General features: G+C 45.1%; 1 protein-coding gene across 1 annotated transcript in view; it reads left to right on the top strand.

Moving 5' to 3' along the window:
* The first annotated feature begins 454 nt into the window (after positions 1-454).
* Positions 455-22080, top strand: part of ESYT3 (extended synaptotagmin-like protein 3) — a 26347-nt gene continuing 4721 nt past the window's right edge. Inside the window, exons 1-17 of the mRNA XM_010142566.1 lie at positions 455-571; positions 2808-2849; positions 3735-3869; positions 4408-4484; positions 9353-9419; positions 10033-10122; positions 10972-11027; positions 13769-13889; positions 14851-15024; positions 15544-15626; positions 16078-16126; positions 16763-16852; positions 17708-17770; positions 17873-17941; positions 19177-19242; positions 20625-20711; positions 21528-21677. Of these exons, the coding sequence (XP_010140868.1) occupies positions 455-571; positions 2808-2849; positions 3735-3869; positions 4408-4484; positions 9353-9419; positions 10033-10122; positions 10972-11027; positions 13769-13889; positions 14851-15024; positions 15544-15626; positions 16078-16126; positions 16763-16852; positions 17708-17770; positions 17873-17941; positions 19177-19242; positions 20625-20711; positions 21528-21677 (1536 nt within the window). The remainder of the gene's footprint in view (positions 572-2807; positions 2850-3734; positions 3870-4407; positions 4485-9352; positions 9420-10032; positions 10123-10971; positions 11028-13768; positions 13890-14850; positions 15025-15543; positions 15627-16077; positions 16127-16762; positions 16853-17707; positions 17771-17872; positions 17942-19176; positions 19243-20624; positions 20712-21527; positions 21678-22080) is intronic.

Raw genomic sequence — 22080 nt, 5'->3', positions numbered from 1 at the left:
AAACCTGGTTTTGATAGTGTGACTTGCCCAAGACTACAGGGGCAAGCCTTTTTAACTTCGGCAGCTCTTGGTGGCTGGTTCTGGGCCCGATAGGAGGTGTTTTAGTTTTCTTTTACCTGTGCTGTACTGATGACAAGCTCAAGGACAAGGCCTTGCTGCCAGGGCTTTTGCCAGTAACAAGGGTTAGAAGTGAGTCTGAAGTCCAGAGCCCATGGTTAAAAAGTAAGGAACTGCAGAAGTTTGGTTTTTTTTTTCCAAAACATTTTAGGACATGGTAGGTTCTCGGAGTACGCTCTTGGGGCAAGAACAGAGCTTTGTGGTGTCACTGGGATGAACTGGAGCAGAACTCATATTCTGGCAGCAGGATCTCATCTTCTGCATGTTGTGGGAATACCATGTGCATAGGAAAGGCTTTGCCCAGAGCTGGTGTCTTACTAGGCAGTGGAGAATCTAGATGCAACACTCGGATACCAACTCCGTTGCTTCTGCAGAACTGCTCGTTGAAGTCGTACCACTGAGAGCAGCTGACCTTTGGTATCGGGAACCCTCTGAAATTTGGTGGCCTTTCACAGTAGGTGGAAAGCTGTTTTTCACCAGAGACATGTAGCTGGCCGTTTCTGCAGCGTTTGCCTCTGTGAGAGCCTTGTTGTGTTAGCCAAGGAGCTCCCGGTGGTCTTTGGTACCTTTGAGCTACAGCAGTGCTCTTTCTTCCATCTGTCAGAGGAAACTGAGGCACAGAGCTATGTTGCAGGCACAGGAATGATGGGGTGTCAAGCAGGGTGTAATCATGCCACAAACGGCTGCTAGTCCCATCACAGCAATCTGAGGTGTGACACAGTGACATGTGATTCATGGCGGTTGCTTTCAGAGTGTGCCCTGGGCTGTCTGGTTTGGGTGTCTGTGGCTCAAATAGAGAATTCCGTTTTGCTTTTTCTTAAGTGGGGTCTAGCTGCTCTCTCTCCTTCTCCTGGTTTTTACCTGCTTCCTAAGGCTCCTGGGTGCTGTCCCACGTCTTTGTAGCCACCAGCTTGCTTCTTGGTCAACTCTTGCAGTTGAATCCTTTGCAGCTTTTGCTCTGGTGAATAATTCCAGCCGACTTCAGTGGTTTATATTGTGCTATACTGCCTCCCTTAATGCTGGTGGATCTCACAGTGGGCTGTGACTTTCTCAGTGGGATGTGGTGGCCTGACTGTTGCCCTGAGCCCTCATCTGTTATTCCTCTTGGGTCACATCCCTCTTCTCACTGTAAGGTCTTTTGACAGACAGGTTGCCATGCAGCTTCCGTCCCTGCTCTACCCTACCTGTGGCTGATGCAGAGCTGGGGCACAAATGCTGTGGGATACTGGCACTTGCCAGCTGCTTTGGAGCTGGGTACCAGATGCCTTCAGACTGCCCAGGATCTATGTGCTCTGGGGGAGGACAAGTCAGCAGCGGTTTAAGAGTACTGATTGTCCCTTCTGGTGCTGTATTCTGACTTTATCATGCAAATAGAGCTGGGTAGGCTGACATTTCAGTGAACTTGCATTGTCTGATTTAATGGAAAAGTTGCTATTTAGAGCATCAAAAGAAATTGGTTATAAAGAACATGGTATTATCACTTTGGTTTTTTACATGTAATAATTGGAGATAATTTGAAGCATTATCTGAGCAAGGGAAATGGGCTCTGAAATCATCATATGTGATGGAATAAAAGGCAAGCTGCTGTCCATTCCATCCGAGCATCTCTGAGCACTTCTCTGAAAGCTGCTGAATTAAACACTCTTTGACTGAAGAGTGTAATTCATAGCTCTGAGGTAAGGAGGTGATGTATTGTCCTGCCCTGGACGGATGATATTTGAAGGACTCCCTTTGCATTTGGGTGTTCTTGTAGAGCTGAGCAGGGCCTGAATGCCCGTTCTGAGAGGTTGCTGCACTGTCCTTCCCTTCTGCAATAACTTGCTACCAACTTGTAGCACTGGCTGAAAACACCACATCCGTGAGACTTTAAGGGGTGATTGTAGTGAGGCAATTGTGGCTCTTACTCAGCAGCTCCTTGGTGGGGTCTGAAGATCAGTTAGTTACCAGAGAGTGGCCTCATATCTGACTGTTCTGATGGTGATTAAACAAGTCGTCACTTCAGTGAACTGGAGTGACTTTAAGGGACACGTACACTTGTTGGCATTTGATGTGTCCAACTTGAGAACACAATGCCTGAGTGACTTCTTCATTTTAATTTGTCCCTTGCATCCTAAAGAGCTCTGAGAGGTGAAAACACGGTACTGTTATGAGTGACAGTGTTCGCTGATGGGCTTGAACTCCCAGAGTGCTTCTTTTCCCTGAAGCCATTGGCACTACGTTAGTGGAGAAGTGCTGCCGCAACCCATAAATTTGGTTTCCCAGGCGGGTTCTTGTTTTCCAAAGTGCGGTGTCCTGGCTCAGGTTACAGGAAACAGGTCCTGCACAGCTCATGATCCTGAAGGGAAGCAGGTTCTCGTGGCTTCCCAAGGTATGACCAAGAGGAGGATGAGAAATCTAATGCTGCCTTTCATCACGAACAGGATGTGACACTTGCTTTAATCTTATAAATGTGCCCAGAGGCGTTAATGGTACATCAGTGCACACGTGTTCTTTTGCCTTTTACTACTTTTTACTGTTTCATTTGCCTTTTACAATTTTTCAAGGAGGAAGTAAAATATAAAGCATGCATATATGAGGGCAGAGAGATCTCAGCTTCCTCTAAAACTTGTTCCACACTTCATGGGATCTGTTGTGTATGTTGCAATATGCTGAAACAGATGGCACTCACTTCATTTTTCCTTTGCGCCCAGGTTCATTTCCCTGATGTGGAACGAGTGGAATGGCTGAACAAGGTGAGGAGCTCTGAACTCCAGCTTGGGAGGCCATCTGCTCTGAGCTGCCACACAGCACAAATTCTGCGGGCTGAGCCCGAGAAAGCTGACAAGTCACTACGATACAGCTCCATCGATTGGTGTCTGTACTTAAGTCTTGGAGCCACTTAAATATGGAGTTGCCTGTGAGGTTTTGGTGAGAGCCAGATGTGTGCCTGGTTGATGAAGGTTTGATGAGTTTGACCACAACTCTTCAATCTGAGATTAAAAAAGAAAAACGAGCATGTGGGGGTGTGTATATAGATGTGTATATATGTATATACAGATGTGTGTATGTATTGTTATTATTTTAGCAAACATAGTGGCACTTCCTCTTACCAGAGAGCGCTGAGGCAGGGGTAGCATCAGCAGGAGTAGTCAAGCTCTCACTGGAACTGGACTCTCTGGAATTCAAAGCGAAACAGCAGAACTTGCAAATTAGCATTCAGCAACTACCCTGTTTTTCTTTTTAGCAAAATTCCTTTTTGATGGAGAAGTTCACTTTACTCCTCTCTAAATAAACCTAACTCCAGGGGATTTGGTGACACTCTAGAGTAATTGGGGACTATTGTGCTTTAGAGACTTTAACCCTGGGCTTTGCTGGCTCAGCCCCTGTGGTTAGAAACAGTCAGTAGCCTCTATGGTGCTGAAAACAAATTCCTAAAACAAGTTTCTAAACCAAATTTCTTTTCTGAGGATCTGGGATGGATCCTCCCCTGAGGATGACTTAAAAGCACAAATGTGTCTTGATATTTTAAAAGGACAGAGATTAATAGTTGGGTGTTCTGTAGTGTGAGTGTCTGTCTCTAAACAAAAGTATCTCATGTAAAGAATGTTCAGTGTTTTTCCACTTTTGCTGTTTTCTAGGTCCTAGTACAGGCTTGGCCATACTTTGGGACAATCCTGGAAAAAACATTTAAAGAAGTTCTTGAACCAAAAATCAGAGCAAAGAATGTCCATCTGAAAACATGCACCTTCACCAAGATCCACTTTGGCGAGAAGGTAGTGTGAATCTTGCCACGCTTGCAGTTCAGTCTTTTCTGAAAAGTGTGGGTTCGAGGGGAGTCAGAGTTCAGCTCTTTAATAGCTCTGAGTGTTTAACAAAGTGGTTTTGGTACAACACTGCCGCCTCCTTTGTTCCCTCCTCATGCTGACTGAGCGTCTTCGCTGTGGAGGACAAATCCTGTAGGAGACCCACACACCCCTTCCCACCAGCTGTCAGTATCAAGGCACTGGAGACAGGGAGAGGGGCACGCATCCACATTTCTTTCTGCTATACCCTTGTGACAGGAGTTTTCAGTGCTTCCTAAGGCTTGCAGCATGAGCTGCTTGCAACCAGCCCTGTATTTGAGGACTGCCAAGGCTGTTCACACTACCTCTGTAAGGGAAAAACTCGTGTGGTTTACTCATACTTTACATGCGGTTGTGCAAAGCCTTTAATGAATGCTTCTGCACTCAAGTTGATTGAAGTGAGTAGGACTGTTCAATTGGGTTTAGCTTGAAAGATATTAACTGTGTGGTAACTTGTTTGTCTTTTCAGTGCCCTAGAATCAACGGAATAAAAGCCTACACCAAAGAAATCAGTAGAAGACAAGTCATCCTAGACCTGCAGATATGGTAACATTACATCACTGATTCTGTAGGTGGTTCTCACTGCCCATTTGACACCTGCCTGTGAGTTGTCATGCTGGACTGGATGTGCAGACTGCTAACCTAGAATGATATGAGATAATCTGTCCCCCAGGTGCATGTCCTCAGTCCTTACAGAACTGAGATGTTGTGCGTCAGCTCTTAACTCAGAAAGCAGTGTCACCTGCGCAGGTCTAGGTGTTACCTCCTCTGATCCTTCGCTGCTGCCATGGGTATAGAAATGTCTCCCCTGGCCTTGCCATTCATGGCAGTAAGAACCCAAGTTTTGGAACTGTATTTCCTGTTCTGACAGCTCTCGGGCACAGAGGCTCTTGGTCTGTCTTGCCCCACTATGGTTCCTCTTCAGTCCAACCTCTCCATTTCTTCCAGAACACCTTGTACTATTTATTTTTAATTCCTTCCCCTATATTGATTCTCTTGCTTCACTCACTATTTGTTGCATGTGCCACCCAACATGTTTGCTTTTTTGAGTATAGCTGTTCTCTGAGCAGAAAACTGCCTCTAGCTCTATTAAGAACAACAGCAACAGAATTAGATAAAACGTTTGACACCTCCCAGGTTGTTTTGAATGAGCTTGTGTGTTTTGTAAACATCAGAGCCACTGCAGAGCTAAACTCTCTCCTGGTTTAGCCTGGAGAATGGAATTGCTGGAGGAATTACCACTCGCGTGCTGCTATGGCTCTGTAAGGTTAGTGGGCGATTGAGCTGCCTAATTTAAATGGCTTTTTTTCATGGTAGTGCAAGGAAAAAGCAATGTGAAATTATGGAGTGTCTTGGCAACAACACAGAGCTGCTCAGAACTGGGTCTGCTGCTTAATGTGGCAACAGCAAGGCAGCATCCCCAGCCCTGGCAGACCACCGCCGTTCCCTGCAGAATAGCCTGCTTCATCTTCAGCCAGAACATGTTGTGCTTCAGTGCTGTCAGCAAGTGCTCTTTGTAATTGCCAGAGCAGGTTTAGGGCCTTTGGCAAATCATTTGTGCTTTCTATGTTGAGACTGAGGAGTTTGATACCTTTTAGGCTCTGCAGGAGGTTGCTGTTGTTCTTTGTTAACTTTGACTGTTTCTCCAGGCTGCTTCTCACACATACGCATTTTCACTGTCTTTTAACATCCCCTACAGAGGGATTCCCCCTCCTCCTCATTCCTGTCTGTCTGGCAGACCCATCAGTATCTGCAAACTAACAAAACACTTCTGTTCCTTATCCTGAGGATAACTTAACCTGAGCTGCCATCTGATAACCCGAGTGTTTTCTGTATTCACACAGGAGTGTTCAGACTCCTTGTCTCTCTGATGGGCATCTTTTCTCCTGGGCTGTGTTAAGGACCCAGCTTCTCTTACGTTAACACGTTTAACATCAGTTTCTGCAACTAAGCTGGGTGTTGTGCGTTGTACCGTGCCTGGAGGAGGTGGTGTATTACTTCTAGGAATGGGGAGAGCAAACCTATAAGCAGTGGTGTTATTACCTGCTGTTTTCTGGATCGCCAGAGAAACATTTTTTTTCTTTTCTTTAATGAAAGAAATGGACAATCTCTACCTTCCTGGAGCAAGGCAATCCCGCATTACAAAACAGGCTCTTAGCCAGGCGAGTAGCAGTGAGTGTCTGCACTAGTGCAGCTGGTGGTGGGAGAAGAGCTGTCAGAGACACAAGACTTGAGCCTCCCTGAAGTGGGGCTGCTGCCCTGTGCTCTACCTCTCGGTCGCTGCACCAAATGGTGCAGGTGAGGTTTAAAGGGCTGGATCTGTCCATGGAGCTGTGTCCTGGCATCACAGCTCTGGAGAAGAGTGATGTGGGTGCCAGTGTGGTGCACCTTACCACGCTGAGACCTCGGTGACTGACGTCCCTCCCTTGGGTTAGGTTCCAGACAAGCATAGCTATGTTGCAGTAGGCATTAAAGGATTAACATGTCTGCATGTTATAAATATGACTCCTTCGCCTTGGCGCTTGCTGGCTGTAATTTTGTGGGAGTTCCCTCACTGGTGAACCCACGTGAGCATGGCCTCTTGGCTGGCTCACTGCCGTGTGCAGCACCGAGCAGGGCTGCAGCAGGGAAGGCTGCGCAGCGGCTTGGTTATCCTGGTGGACAGCACTCCTGCCTTGCCAGCAGCCCTGCCCCGCTCCAGTGCTGTTACCCTGTGTGTTAGGCAGCGTCTGGAGTCCAGAAATCGCAGCATGCTCTGTCAGTGCTTCTTGCTTTCAGTCTCACAGCAGTACAGGAGGGGGGATTTTTTTCCTCCAGTTCTGTCAAGGACACAACTAGTCTCTGCATCCCAGAATCTTTGACTTGGCCAGGAAAATACACAGGAGAAGGGCGGGAGTAGAAAAAGCTTTTCCCTCTTAGCCTGCCTTTGTGGTCTGTATGGAATCACTTGTGTAGTTTTAATAGCCGCTCACAGACATATGGTCTATCAAGTGTTTTGTTTAATCTGTGCTCCTGGTCCCCATGACTCAATGCAGTGCTGAATGCCGTGGTTCAGATCTGTGCCCTGTGAAGAAGAACTTCCTTTCCTCTGTGTTAGATTTGTGGTGTGATATCACAAATTGCATCCTGTGCTTGGGAACTGTGAAAAATAGCATTTGGAGATCCTTTACTTGTATGGACGGTAGCTGTCAGCAGAGCTGGTGCTGCAGTAGATCTGCTGTTGTGTGGAGTTACCAAAAAGGAACTTGAGAAGCTGCCTTTGTTTGTTATAATAATAAGAACAATATTAAATATTATTAATAATAAGTTGTTAATATCAGCTTACATGTTCATAGTGTCATTGGGAATGGTTATATAGAGCACTGCCTCGTTACCATCTTGACTGTCCCTTGGGAAAGGACGATGCTTCAAGTTTTGGCAGAAAACCCAAGGCTCATAGGTGATTACTTGTGAAGCACAGAGACCTTTTGGCAAGGACAAGGAAGGAGGCTGTAAGTCTTCTTTCAAAATCTTTTGCTTGGTGCCTGAGTTGTAGCAGCAATTGGTGTAAGTTAAGTTGTGTATATTTTATCACAGCTTGCAGGACTGAACAGAAATGTTGAGATAATCCCTGCTCACCCTCAGGTCTTCTGCACAAAGTTTGTCGTTCATCTGTCTGAAGGTCTCTGTGTCTGTACTCTGTTCATGTATCTGCTTTCCAGCACAAACAGAGCTGACCTATAGCTTTCACATGGCGCATGAGAAAGTGTCAGGGTTCTCGCAGTGGCTAAATGAAATGTGAGATCCTCTACCAAGCACCCTGAGTGAGGGGAATGCCTGTATAAGGCAGACTTAAGGATAATTAAAGGCTCAGGCTCTGATACAAGGGGTAAGGACTTCTCTGACATCTAGACTCTAAAACACAGTTGTATGTATTGAAGTGTTACTGGAGAAAAGAGACATCTAGGACTGGGTGGGAAGAGTTTTTGACTGTGTGGCAAGTCATAAAGGTTGTGAATTGAAACACCACAGCTCTTACTTGTGTTGGACACTGGCAACGGCCGACTCAAATCCTCTTGGACTAGTTACTGCAAATTGAGGAACTCATTTTGGCTTCTCCTTTAGACTTTTGTTCTGACAAAGCTGTATTAGCAGACAGTGTAATGAGCTGTACGACAATGTCAAAATTGTAGAAATTAGTAAATGTAAAATAAGTTTGTTTAATTACGTAACTAGCTTATAAGGAAGATTGTGTTGATTTTGGCACAGCCTGGTGGGTTGGTTATTTAAGACATGAGAATACTCTAACATTAAAGGCTTTAATTTGTGTGTTATGAGTCTTTAAAAATTCTGTGAAGTGCCTACCTGTAAATAAATACTGGAGAACTTTGCTGGCAAAAATGGAGACAAATTCACAGGCTTACACATTCTTGGCAGGTTTTCTTTGGGGAGGAGGGAATCTATATGCAAATTATGGTGTGAATTGGTGGTGAGTACAGCACTGTTTGCCCGCGTACGTGTGGTCAGAGCAAAGATCTTGTCCTTTTTCTTTGATTACGGGGTGAAATTTTAAATGCAAGCACAGCACATTCACTGTGCTGCAGTACCTTTACACCCTGCTGTACCTGCAGGGTGTTTGTGTGTCTGCATCCAGAAAAGCTTTATCTCGGAGGACTGAAGGGGAACTTGGTAACTCCCTTCAATTGTTTTTTGCCAGAAACATCAACAAGGTTTTTCTCCCTGGGGAGCAGCTATTTGTTTCTGCATAATGTGACTCTTATTGAAGCCTAAGGTGGTTTCCAAATTGCAAAAGTACCAAAGTCAGCATTCGTTTTATTTAAAGCCTGGTGTTCTCCATGGCTACTGACCAAAATCTGATCTAAGTTGTTGTCTTTTGACTCAGCCTCAAGGAAGTGTGGTTATTTTTAGTGATTAATTTGTCCTTCACGTGGGCTTTTGGGTTGTGGGCAAGGGTGATCTGTGGGCGTTTTGGCTGTGGGCAAGTTGAGGACCCCATATGTAATGGCAGAATGGCTCTGCCTCAGCCTGGGAACTGGGGTCACCAGGTTGTGGGGTGGGATCAGGCCTGTGGCAGAGTAGGGAGCAAGAGGGCAGTTGCTGTGACTGAATTTTGAATGAGCCTGTTGATCCCCACCTTGCCTCAGCCAACCGCCAGTCTTAAGAGTGGGAAAGTAACCTTGAAGTACAGGTGTTGCGGTGACATTTTGCAGGTGGATCGACAGCCCAGCTGACTGCAGGATCTGTCTTGTGAAGATCTGACACTTGCTCAGTGTGCTCAACTTTTCAGTGGCTTGAAAATCCATCTCTACCAAAGGGGTCACGTTGTCAATCATTAAACTAAGTTTTATTTGTACCAAAGGGATTTCTCATTGGACTATTGCAAACTGTGGAATAATCTGAGAATTTTCTTTCAGTTACATAGGGGACTGTGAGATCCACATGGACATATCGAAATTTAATCTTGGAGTGAAAGGCGTACAGGTGCGTGCAGTGCTAAGGTTGTCTGTTCAGGGCTGGGTGTGGCAGGAGGTGGCACGTCCTGATGGACGGCGGTGACACTGAACTGGAAAATCACCAGCTAGGAGGCTTGAAATGATTGACTTTGTCTCCATGTGTTTTGGCTTGTGGAATGACGCCTTCCATGGAAAGCTCCTAAATACCACGTTAAGCTTCTTAGCGTGACTCTTAAACAGGGTCAGTGCTAGAGCATCACACTTTTGTGGGCCAGCTGCCACTGGAGTTCAGAGGAGATGCTTGTTGGTACAGAACTTCAGAAGAGCCAGTTCTGCCAGGATTTTCACAAACTGCCATAGATTAGACCAATGACCAACGACAATATTGAAATCTGATAGGCAGATTGCTCCGTTGCCTGGCAGTCAGGATTGCAGAAACTCCTCAAACGTGGAAAGCATCGCCTAATGCCAACAGCAATGGTGTAGTGGGGAGGAGGTGGTTATTGTTGTTGAATTCTAAATAAAATGGCTTCAAGCAGGATTTTAAAAATTATTTTCATCACTGCAAAGATCACAGTTTTGACACTGCTTCCTGAGAGTAGCTTCAGGCTCAGTTTTCCTTGGTCTTATTCTGTTTGCAGTTGTACGGGACGTTGCGGGTGATACTGGAGCCTCTTCTAACTGATGCACCTTTTATTGGAGCAGTGACCTTGTTTTTTATGCAGAAACCGGTGAGTCAGTAGTGAGCTGCACTCTGCAGCCTTCTTGCTTCTTGATCTGTCTTAATGTGCGGGTAGGTCTTCAGGGAGTGACACGAGCTGTCCATTGCTGGGAATCCCTTGATCGCTCCTGAAGCTCCTCTTGAACTCCCAGGGGGCAGGAATGAATTTGCCCTATTCTTTTGTAGTAGTGCCTGAAAAGTTACTTACTTCACTCTAAGAATGGGAGGACTTTCTGATGCTGACAGCACAGGACCCATCTCCTAGGCCTTTCCTGCAGGGACCCTGGCAGGAGGAGTTTGAATCTTCCCCTTCATAGATTTTAAATGCAGTCATCTTGGAGACCGTTCAGTCCTGGTTGTGCTTTGAAAGCTTGCCTTTAAGGTTGAGGTCACATGCCTCGTAGTTGAATTGTGGTTTAATAAAATACGAGAAACCTTCTAGTCTTGTAAGAACCCGTTATTGTGTAGCACACAGCTTTGCTTGCTTGTGGATTATCCTCTGCTTGAGTTCATGGAAGTCATACATTTTTGATCTTGGGTGAGGTGTTTTGTGTGCAGAAGTAGTAGCATTTAGCACATGAAAAAAAAAGGGTTGTTTATTGTCTGAATAGAAACAGACTCCTGGATTAGGATAGTGTTTGTAAATTCTCCTGCCTCAGGGCATAGGCCAACCCCTTAGTGAAAGGAGGAGGAAACAGCTTCCAAGTCTAGGTAGAGCTGTCAGATTTACTACGCATGACCCAAGGACATCTGCCAGCGGCTGTTGCTAAGGGCTGAATGCTTTTTATTTAAATTCTGCCTTTCTTCTGAAATATATTTTAATGTTCCTGTATAATTTTTGTCCCTGATCTTGTTGTAGCACTTGGAAATCAACTGGGCAGGCATAAGCAACCTCCTGGATGTCCCAGGGATTAAGTGAGTGTCTGTTTTGCTTCACTTTGTTCTCCTTTAAAAGCCTTTGGAAGCTGGGATGACTTTGACAAAAGTTATTCTTAAGAGTGGTGTGTAAAAGGGGTTACTTGTGCCATCCTGTCTGGCCATGGAGTCTGCAAAACCTGAGGAAGGTGCTTCTTCCCTTCCATCAAAATGGCTTCAATCACTTCATTGCGTTTGGGACTTAGGATGGAAATAGTAAATCCCCCAAACTACAGTCATCAGATGAGCCTTCAGTTTCCTATGTGCCAGTTACTCACAAAGGCTGATGAGCAGACCTCAGTGACAGGCAGCCTGTGCTTGTGTTTATTTACCTTAGAGTGAAAAAAAGCAAAGTATCAGAGAGTTGCAGTCCCTCTGATGAACTGAGATACAGCCCGTGAAAAAGAAAACCGCGCCAGATTTGTAAACAGAAATGTTCTTCTCTTTCTGTGTCATCTGCTCGCCCTTTAGGTTCTTCAGAAAATGTAGCTCTTCCCCAGTGCCTCTTGGTTGGATCTTGTACATAAAACTTGCGCAGCAAAGATTAAAATCTTAGAGGTTTTCAGTACTGTAAGTTTCAAACTGTTTCTCCAGATTGGAGATGCACTTTGTCCCTGTTCCTTAGTGTAAGGAGACAGTTCTGTTCTGCAAGAACAAAATAGGTTTGGTTACTCAGCCATTGCCTTTCTCCCTTTAAATGCAAATGCAGACGCTTATGTTCCCCTCTCTCCCCCTGCAGCTCATGGTTTGCAGCCTCTAGGAAGTGGCTGGCTACTTTAGGTTCCAGTTTATGCATTACAGAACCTCCCAAGACCTTTGATGTCGAGTGAGATGCAGCTTGCTTTTTCTCTTAATTGGAGGCCAGAGTAGCCTTTTGCCTCCAAGTTTGCTATGAGAGCTCCAGTTTTTATCAGGGGAATTAATCTGTTCTTTTCTAATGTGGTTTCCTTAATCTATGCGGGGAGAAGGTATGTAGGTGTTCCAACCTACAGCCTCTTGTATAATTAAGTGCAAATTGGGCGTCCTAAATTTTCATTCCCTGGTTCCCTCGCAGAGATTTGAACACAGAAGCCCTTGCTTGTTCATCAGCACTGCACATGACAGAGAGGAGCAAAACACCCCTGACCGTGACTAGGCTGAAGTACAGGTTGAACAAGAGCTCTCCCTTTCAAATGAATCCATCGGTCTTACTTAAGAGAGTAAACAAACTGGATGCAATCACCTATCCTCACGTACAAGCTGTCTTTAGTGTTTTGAGTGTACCCTGCAACTCCAGAGAAGGGGCAATTCCGTGACCTTCCTATCGGGGGTGGCGGGGGGGTGTAGACAGGAAAGCTGACAGCCTGACCAAGGGCTTTCAGGCTCCTGGTTTCACATTTGGAGTAGGAGAGGACTTACCTGCTCTATGAATCCAGCCCCGTCTGTGAACTGTGACAATTTTGTTGCACAGCCTATACCCTGAGAATCTGCCTTATAAGCACTAGATTTATCAAGAGGATGAAAGTCTTTCAGATGTTTGGTGCTCCTGGGTTTCTGTTTTAATATTGTTTTCTGCTCATGCCGAGTTGTAGTAGCGTGTTGAAACCCTGTTATTAGTCCCCAGGAGAGTACTGGACATCTGTGATAACCATATAGGTCAAATGACTTGTCCCCACCATACAAATACAGCCATTATAAAAAAAGAGATTTAAACTGGAAGGCTAAAAATGCATAAGTTTTTTAACTAGACTGGAAAGTTCCTTCAACCCCAAGACAGACAGTACCCCCAGTTCAGGTAGTGTGATTTCCTGCGTGCCGAATGTCCAGTTACTTCAGACAAGAATTTCCTTCTTAGTGCAGAGTATACCAAGGTGCAGAATCTTGTCTTTTGCTTGGTCTTCCCTGAAAAAAAAGAAAACTACCTTGAGGTCTTGAGCCCCTTGTGAAATGCTGAAAATTCATGATTCCCTCCTCACCGTGTCCATCTCTGGTGTCAGCATTCCCAAGGAAACACAGGAGGCACATGAGTTTGTAGGGCTTTTTTGGGTGTGATGATCTCATACAGCCTAAGCTCCTGTTCATGGCTTACAACCTGCTAGAGCCAAATTTACATCCAGCCCTAGTATCCCTGGAATGGAACATTGCTGCGTGCGTGTGGGCACTTGCACTATGTGTGCCACAAGGGAGAGGTGGCTATATGCAGAGCGATAGGGAATAAGATTGAAAGGGATCTTGAGAGGCAGCTCCACACTGATATTCTCCTCTGCAGCCGCTCAGCTAGACGTGAATTATTGGTAGGAGACAGCCTAACCTTCCACAGAGATCCACATCCACCCTTGGTGATTGGTTCTGGTGTTGAACTGTCCTCTCCATTTCCTCTTAATCTAAACTAAATGTCATAAGCATGAGTTTCTTCTGCCTGCGTGCAGTTGTATGTAGGCACTCTTTCGTAGAATCATTTAGGTTGGAAAAGACCCTTAAGATCGAGTCCATCTATAAACCTAACACTGTCAAGTCCACCACTAAACCATGACTCTCAGCACCACATCGACAGGTCTTTTAAATACCTCCAGGCATGGTGACTCAACCCCTTCCCTGGACAGCCTCTTCCAAAGCTTGCTAACTCTTTGGGGGAAGGTAGGCTGTATCACTCATTTCACAGTACCCATTTCTTTCATCGTGCCTCATTCTTTCCATGTAACTGAAATTGTGATCGATTGTATAGATTTAGGTTGCTTTTTTCCTCCCCCCTCCACCTGCAGTGTAATGTCAGACTCGTTAATTCAAGACTTCATTGCTGCACGGCTGGTTCTACCAAACAGGATTACAGTGCCTCTGAAGAAGAACATGAACATTGCCCATTTGAGGTTCCCTATCCCACACGTAAGTAGTTGTTTTTTCTTTTTTTCCAGTGAGGGTGTTAATCTACCTGAGTGTGCATTTGCTGCAGTGTGGATGCATTCAAGCTCAGTGTCTCAGGTTCCTGCATCAGCTGTTTCAACCTGGATTGCAGGCTTTCTGTAGGTAAGATTTCAGAAACATCAAAGCAGATGTTGGGTAATTCATAATTTGGAGCAGGTAGGGTTGGGGGGTCCTACCCTCTATACATGGCATAAGAAGTCTGCTTAGACACTGAGCTCATTTACCAATGTAAACCTTTAGTCTCATTTGAGAGAACCACAGATCTTCAGTTAGAGAAGGTAAATACATGAGCAATGAGTGTCATGCTACTTAATTTTTTTACTAATGCTGTGAAGGGGTATAAGTAGGGAGCTCAGGGGAGACATCTCTTTGTGACAGAAAAAAAAAAATCAGGAAGAAAAGGCCCAACAACAAATTTCCTAAATGCTTGACACATCCAGACCTTCAGTCTCCTTCATCCCTCAAATACGTAATGCACTCATTAATGAGGGTAAATGTAAAATCACCAAAGTGAAGTTGAATGGCCACTCTGCAACAAAATAAGAACCTGCCAATGGGTGCTTAGTTCCTCCTTCAGTCAGTGGAAAATGATCTTTACCCTGGATTTGACTGTGGCTGTAATCTTGTGTGCATATATATGTTTCTGATTTAAAAATAAATGGAAGAATATTTCCTACCCAATTCCTATTATCTAGATCAGATAGGGTATGTTTAAGGTTCTTTTTCTCCCTCTAGGTAAATGGTGGAAAAAGTGTTTTAATACAGCTGTCACTGGAAACATACTGCATCAAAATACATGTCACTGCAAAACTGTCACGGTGACTACCCCTGCTGCCTGAAATAACTAGCTTTAGGAGGTAACACATTATAATTATCCAAAGATCACATTTTCATGGCCAATTCTGTATTTTATTTTATTCAGGGAGTGATAAGGGTTCACCTGCTAGAAGCTGAAAACCTCGTCCAGAAGGACAGTTTCCTCGGTGCAATCAGGGGGAAGTCTGACCCCTATGCTCTTCTTCGCATTGGCACGGTGCAGTATCGAAGCAAGACAGTTTCCCGAGATCTTAATCCCGTTTGGAATGAGACATTTGAGGTATTGAATCTTTTGATCTTTCCATCTATAGGATGCACAGCCGATTACATCCCTGTGCTTGGAGGACCTTCTCTTAGCTGACTGCGCTGGAGCAGGTGGACTTCCTTGTTACTTAATTGAGGCATTTCTGACCCTTAAACAAGTTCAAATTTACACTGCAAACCTGAGATGTCATTCAGATGTCATTACATTTGTGGGGTTTTGGAGGAGGTGGAAAGCACTGCTTTAAACATCAATGAGCACAGCAGTCTGTAGTCTGCTCTAGCATTGATTCTTCTCTGCTTATTAGGGATACCAGTTTGAGGGGTTTAACTGGTTGATCAAAACCAAGCAAACTGGTTTTGAAATATTTTCTCCTATATTCAATTGTATTTGATAATGCAGTTAGCCACGAAACAGCAGGGAATGTCCTGAATGCATTAGACAGATGTGAAGTGTCATGTTCTTGTCCACAATCTGAGCCTATATGAACCTATGGGAATGCATTTTATTTTTAATCGATACCTCTTTCTCCTCCAGTTTGTGGTTCATGAAGTGCCTGGTCAGGACTTAGAAGTGGACCTCTATGATGAAGATCCAGATAAAGATGACTTTATGGGCAGGTAAATTAGCATGACCCTTACTCGAGGGTCCAGTAATCTCTGCAACGGGACACCCAGATTATTCACACCAGAAATTTTAATGTTGAAGAAGCTATTCCCTTTATTCCCTTTGTCCGGATATCGATACCAAGTTATTAGTACCTAGTGCAACTAACTTTGAACGAGGTGGAGAATGGTCCTGGCTCCTGCGGGGAATCCTAGGAAGCTATTTGAAGTGATAGTTACTACATGACTTGAGAATTACTTCAAATTTATTTTAGTTTTGGAAGTATTTCAAGGGGCAGACTTCAGAAGTGTAAGTGTATTCCAGCACCCACGCACACAGGTAATGCGGAGAAGTTATTTGGAACAGATTTGACGTGGGTTTTTCGGGTGGTGGTTTATTCTCTCCCCAGCAGCAGTATGCTGTATGCCTAAACATACACTGCAGTGGTTGCTCTTTGTCTTCCAGCTTGCTTATAAGCCTGGCTGATGTAAAGAATGACAGAACTGTTGATGAGGTGAAGATCACAGCTTATTTCTGAATATGGTTGGTGGTGTGTGCTTACACGTACTTATTTGTGCTCTCCCTCTGCTACTACATTCTTTCTGTGTGCTTAAAGCTTCCTTGCGTGGTGGTATTCTTGCAAAAAGAAAATACCTACATGCAGCAGGTAGCCATTACAATAACATTTACAATCAAACAGGCAACCTCAGACGGCCCTAAGGTTACGCTGAGCCGGCAGTGGGGTATCTTGTACTCGTATCTCGTGTCCTGTATGTGCCGAACATTTTGAACAAGGCTACAGATAAAGTTTGGGGGAGCGGTCTGATTGCTGAGGGAAGGAACGATCCAGTCTTACTCTGGTTCATCCTGCAACCTGGCACCCTGCAGACGATGCCAGGCTGCCTGTCTTGTGCTGCTGCTGGTTGAAAATATCCATATGCTTTGCATGCGTATGGGTATCTTATTACTGTTTTTTTCTGGCTTCTGCCTCTACGTAGATAGACATGCTACAATCTAGGTGTCAAAAATGCAAGCTAAGGTGCTCAAAGTACTCGTATTGTCTCTTGTATGTAAGTCTCAGACTGCAAAACAGGTATAAAAATTATTCTGCCTCACAGTTCTCAAGTTTCTCTCTATTGTCTCCATTTAGTGGTTTCCCTTAAGTAAGACAACAAGCGGACACTTGCATTTAAAACTGGAGTGGCTTTCACTAGTAAACGACCAGGAGAAACTACATGAGGTGAGTATATTTGCTCAAAGGATGCAGATACTCTGATCCCTGTCCAGTGATCAACAAAGGACTGTGTAAAACTAGGAACCCCAAGCCAACTCATGGGAGTTTATTTTTGTCTGATGAAGTTTTGATGGGGATTCCACCCCCCTCTGCCCCTCCTGAAGAGGAAGGGCATTTACTTGCCCCAGATTCCTTGGTAATTCAGGAGTAACTCAACTCTAGCAGCTTTTTTTGCTTGAATTAGCAAAGCTTTGTTTGACTCATTGCACAGTGGCCTCTTGTGGTTCCCGTCTTTGATAATCTTCCCCTTCCCGCCTCATCTAGGATCTGTGTGGGACCCCTGTCCATACCCTGCCCTAGTCGTAGGCCAATACCCAGCACTGGTGCTTGGTAGGGCCATGGTTCCCACCGGCATCTTACTCGCCCAGCAGAATTGCTTGGTAAAGCCCATCTCCCAAGGATGCTGTTTCTTTATAATCGAGCAAAAGCATTGAAGTTCCGCTGAAGCGAATAATAATCGTTTCCAGGCTTTGTTCTGAGACTGGATTACTGCTATTGATGTACATAGTTGAGCATGTTTTTAGGTGCCTTGCTGCACTGGGGAATCCAGCCTGTTCTGCACTAGAAATACTGAAGACCAGTGAATTGAGAAGAATTGCACCTCTTCTTACTGGTCTGCTGAAAAGTGTCACACTGTATTGGCTTGTCCTCCTGTAAATTGCAAATTTTAGGAGAAAGGTGAAGAGCTGCTTAACTTCCAGCAACTGTCCTTTGAATTTGTGTCATGCTTTACGTTGTCCTTCATGGGCGATCATGCCTCCCTTGTGTTTTGGTTTCTTTTCTCTTTCCTGGCCTTCGCAGGATAAGAAGGGTCTGTCTACAGCTCTTCTCGTAGTCTACTTAGAAAGCGCCTTCAACCTCCCAGTAAGTACAAACCACGTGCAGGCAGCCTTTGCTCCTAACCCCTGTTTTTTTTTAAACAGATAATTAAAGTAATTGTTTTAAAATACTCTTTTACTAATTCAGAAAAACCACTTTGAGTATTCAAACGGTGAATGTGGAGCAAAGAAGATCAAAAATAACAAGTACCTCAAGGTAAAATTTACATTCTTCTCCCATGCTTGCAAAACAGCATTCTGGATTATGCAGTATCATAGCAACTGAAACTAGCAGTGGTTAAAATGAAATAATCTCTCCACGTCAGACTCTAAGTGACCGGGGGTTCAAAATAGTCATTGAAAGCCCACCCCAGTGAAAGTCTAGCAGGTCCAAGGGTGAATGCAGCATGGAAATACGTGATTGGGGGGGGGTTGTCTTTATTTTATACTTTGGACAGAGAGCCTCCAGGCATCAGACCAATTCATGATATCTTTTCTGCTGCTGCAGGGGTTCTTTCCCTTTCTGAGCTCTTCCAGCTTGACCTCCCACATTGGGATGGGAGGAATATGTTTATTTGTGCTAACCTTCTTGTCCGTTGGAGGCCTGCCCACCAGAGTCCTTTCCCTTCAAGTGTTAGAGGAATTCAGAAGCCACTCTGTCATTCATGCCTCCTCTCTTCTGGCTTCTGTTTACTTTCCCCCCAAATACTGCATTTTGCTACTGTGATGTAAATGGTGGGCGTAGGGAAGAACACCTTTCTCCCCTCTTTCTTGAACAAGCTCTACACAACTGCAGCTCTGAGCAATGGATAAAGCTTCCCATTCTCTCTGAGTAGCTCCCCTCCTAAGTGCAGTCTTTACAGTTTAGATGAGTTCCCAGCACTGTGTTACACATCACATTCAGTTATCCTTGATTCTGGACTTCGTTGTACCGCCTGGTATACAGTGCTGTGACAAGACCAAATCCACAACCTTAACTTTTATAGCGTTAGTGCAGAGAAGCTCGGTACAAGAGGTTCAGTTTGGAAAGGATTTGTTCCTTGGCGCTGAAGACTCGCTTCTAGCTGCTTTACAGCAAGTCCTGAGCCTTGGAAACCAATTCTGAGAGTCCTGTTTTATTCAGGAATGATGAAGACTTCCCACTGAGCCTTCAACTCCCTTCTCTGTTTCCTCACTACTTCTGAAAAATTTTTAACAGCTCACCTATTGAAACCTAAATACATAAAACTTTGGCTTAAATGTGTGCTCTTGACGGTAGAGAGTAAGACCATGCTGTGTTATCGCACAGGAGTCCTTCCTCGGCACTGCACTCTTCACGTGTCTTGCATCTGAAAACTATTGTCAGCTTTCCAGCAATTATTTCATATAGGAATAGTGGTTTGATAGAGCTTCCTGCAAACTATTAATGTTTCTTTTCTTTTCCTGCTTTTTTTTCCTTGTATTAAATGACAGAAGATGGAACGAGAACCTTCCTCCTTCGTCCTGCTCACAGTAGGAAACAAGACTCAGAAAAGCAAGGTGAGGCTGTTTGACTCCTCTGCTTTCCTTAAATACTTTCTATTTTACAGGTGATTATCTCCAAGTAGCCCCTAGGAAGGGTGAGACTAGTGAAGCTGATGTGAAGAGCTGTAGCTATGGTGATAGCTGCAGAGGCTGGGAGGTGGGAGTCAGCCAGCGTGTGGAAGCGCCGTGTCACTGAGTTGTGCTTGGTTAGTGGGTGTCTGATCAGCTGCTGTACAGATGTGTGGGTTTGGATTCATGGCCATGAGGTCATGTTAGCCAAGATACCCTAGTTCTGTGAGGGTTGAAGAGGGAAAAATGATAGGTCTCTAATCTGGCTCATGCTTTCCCAGTTCAGAGCGTCACTTGCATCAAACTGACATTTGTTCCCTCATCAGAGTCTCCTGGCTCCGGTGTTTCAGAGTTTTACTGGATTTTTTTTTTTCCCCAGACAAGACGTATCCAGATTCCCTCCACTTTCAGTTCCTTTTTCATTACGTGATATTTACTTTTGCTGGATGAGTACGAGCAACAGCCAAGTTCTGCCCTCCCAGTCGCTGCTCTATTTATTGTCCTGCAGCTGGATGTGGCTGAGGGTGGCTCTACCTTCTTTTGGACACCCAACAAATCGGAGTGAATCCTGCTGGCTACATACGAGCATACAAGACTGGCACCTATTTTCCTTTGTTTCTTCCACCCGCTCCGTCCAGAAAGGGGGTTCTGCTTGCATTTTTACCTTATATGGTTTTCCCTTTTCCCCACCATATCACCTGCCTCTCCCAAGCTAGATCAGATTTCCAGCTTTCCCCTGCACCTTTCCCTTTGCCACCAGCACTTGTGGCTTGGTGGAAGCAGTTGGTTTATGGAGCAGCCTCACCCGCTGCCCCTGCAGGTGCTTCCCACGCGCTTTCATCGTTGAAGTGGATGGTGCTGAAGCTGTGCCCTCCTACTCTTCCCATGAGCTCTACCCCCCTCAAATTGCCGCTCTGGCTTTCCTACCCTTCCCTGCCAGCTCGCTGCAGCTTTGGGAGCTGTCTCTGGATGCCTGCAGGCTGGAAGCAGCTCTCTGGCTGCCTGGGTGGAGAGGTGGGAGGGAGGGAGTAGTGCCTTGCTGCGGGTAAGGCAGGCTGCTGGTCCAGGCAGCGCTGGTTGGGACAAACTACAGCTCACCAGACTTGTTCTTTGGCATTTCCACGCTCCACAGAACTTGTTCTGGTTTTGCCAGAGACTTTGCTTCTGCACTGAGCTGTCCAGAAATTTCACTCTCTCCATACAGCTGGGGTGTAGCATCACTGAACAAAGAGGAGTGTCGCTGTGACCCCCTCTGGTGATCAGTATCATGGTGTTCTTTGCTGCTTACAGACTAAGGTAACATCTATGCCACAATCTTCTTGTTGCAGACCTGCAATTTCAGCAAAGATCCCACGTGGGGCCAGGCTTTCACCTTCTTTGTCCACAGTGCTCATTCCCAGTCACTCCACGTGGAGGTGAGCGAAAAGCCTTTCCTTTGAAGATGGAGTACACATCGTAGGAAGAAACCTCTTTTAGGGTGGATATGATCTCAGTGCCAGTTGTTTCCGTGGGCTTGGGCTGGGATCCTCATACCGGAAAGGTGGAAGAAGCACCTGTTGTTGCACAGGCGATTCTCTGTTAGGCGATGCTGGATCTGCCCTCGCTCTAGAATTATGTAACACATAATATCTTAGTTCAAAACATGGGACATTTCTGGCTGCAAAGCGCAAAGGGGGTTTTGTACAGGGCTATGTGTAGTAAAGCCGTGAATATTTTGCTGTCGGAGAAGCAGCCTTCATAAGTCCCAGCCAGAGTTGTATCTCTTCACCCTGGCATTTTGGCCCATTAAGAAATCCTGTCTGTCACTTTTGTGCGTTGCAGTCACAGCTGGTTCTAAGTGTGTTCACTTGGCTGCAGAAGTGGATTTGAACTTAGAAGGTGTATTGCTGTTAAATAGGTTAAACAAACTATTACCTAAAAGGTTTAGAGCAGTTGTCATCCCAGCTGCCTGGAACACGTTCCCCAGAGCGAGTAAGGAAAGTCACGTAAGTCCTAGGGCGCAGTTTTTCTGCTGAGACAGTTCCTTCTGGGTATCCTTAGAGATGGGATTTTTGCACCAAACATACAAATTCGTTACACTCCTGAAAAATTGTCATCACCCATTTGGAAGTAGCCATACTTGATAGTATGTCCTGAAGGAAATTTTGTTCTCTGTCTGAAATGCCATCTTGTTTTGTTGTTCCCAGTGGTATGTTTGCCATCTAATAAAAACTTTCCCCCTCCTGCTCTAGATAAAAGACAAGGATCGGGATAGCGCCCTGGGAACTTCAGTGGTATCTCTCTCCCACTTACTTAAGGACCCAAATATGACTCTGGATCAGAGATTCCAGCTGGATCATTCCAGTTCAGACAGCTTCATTAAGATGAAACTTGTGTTGCGGGTAAGTTGTTCTTCACCATATCCCCTTGGCTTCCCCAGCGGAAGCATCCAGTTCTAACCCAGAAAGAGAGGTGAAAGGTGGGTGTGGAGAAATGCAGCTTTGCTTCGCAGATGAGTAGAAAATGGAAGTGTGACAAGGTCTTTTAAGTGCAATTAAGAGTGAATGGTGGAGCTAAGAGGTATCCTGAGGCTTCCTCAACCTTAGTGCTGTGCCGTGGCTGAAAATCTTCTCATGACGATAGAACTGGACTGAGAAGATCTAAGCTGGGAAATAGAGCTGCTAATCAGTAAGAGAGACTGATGCTTAGGAATTGTTTTCTCACCGTGCTCTTGATCAGTGTTTAGACACTGTTAAATATATAGACAGTAGGACAAGGGAAGAGAACGTCACGGCTCAGCCCATA

This window comes from Buceros rhinoceros, unplaced genomic scaffold, assembly GCF_000710305.1.
Source record: "Buceros rhinoceros silvestris isolate BGI_N320 unplaced genomic scaffold, ASM71030v1 scaffold36278, whole genome shotgun sequence".
In the NCBI taxonomy this organism is placed as follows: Eukaryota; Metazoa; Chordata; class Aves; order Bucerotiformes; family Bucerotidae; genus Buceros; species Buceros rhinoceros.
This window is presented reverse-complemented; position numbering and strand designations above follow the sequence as displayed.